The sequence below is a fragment of the Cariama cristata genome, unplaced genomic scaffold (assembly GCF_000690535.1).
Source record: "Cariama cristata isolate BGI_N322 unplaced genomic scaffold, ASM69053v1 scaffold34491, whole genome shotgun sequence".
Taxonomy (NCBI): Eukaryota; Metazoa; Chordata; class Aves; order Cariamiformes; family Cariamidae; genus Cariama; species Cariama cristata.
This window is the reverse complement of record NW_009598102.1, coordinates 428-824: the sequence shown is the minus strand read 5'-3', so window position 1 is coordinate 824 and position 397 is coordinate 428. Positions and strand designations below refer to the sequence as shown.

Here is a 397-nt window from a genome sequence, read left to right as displayed (position 1 = left end):
TGGACACACGTCTGGTGCACCACAACGTGACGCGCTGGGAGACCTTTGATGTGAGCCCGGCTGTGATCCGGTGGACCAAAGACAAGCAACCCAACCACGGGCTGGTGATCGAGGTGACCCACCTCCACCACGCACAGACTCATCAGGGCAAACACGTCAGGATTAGCCGATCTTTACCTCAAGGGCATGGGGACTGGGCTCAGCTCAGGCCGCTCCTGGTCACTTTTGGGCACGATGGGCGAGGCCACGCGCTGACCCGTAGAGCCCGCCGGAGCCCTAAGCACCAGCGTTCCCGCAAGAACAAAAAAAACTGCCGCCGCCATGCCCTCTATGTGGATTTCAGCGACGTGGGCTGGAACGACTGGATCGCGGCACCCCCCGGGGACCAGGCGGCTTA

At 62.0% G+C, this 397-nt stretch overlaps 1 protein-coding gene across 1 annotated transcript in view; it reads left to right on the top strand.

Annotated features, from left to right (window-relative positions):
* BMP4 (bone morphogenetic protein 4) overlaps positions 1 to 392 on the top strand; it is a gene marked incomplete at its 3' end in the record, with an annotated part of 1,978 nt that extends 1,586 nt beyond the window's left edge. The window contains exon 3 of the mRNA XM_009709165.1: positions 1 to 392. Within this exon, the coding sequence (XP_009707467.1) occupies positions 1 to 392 (392 nt within the window).
* Between the last annotated feature and the right edge of the window lie 5 nt (positions 393 to 397).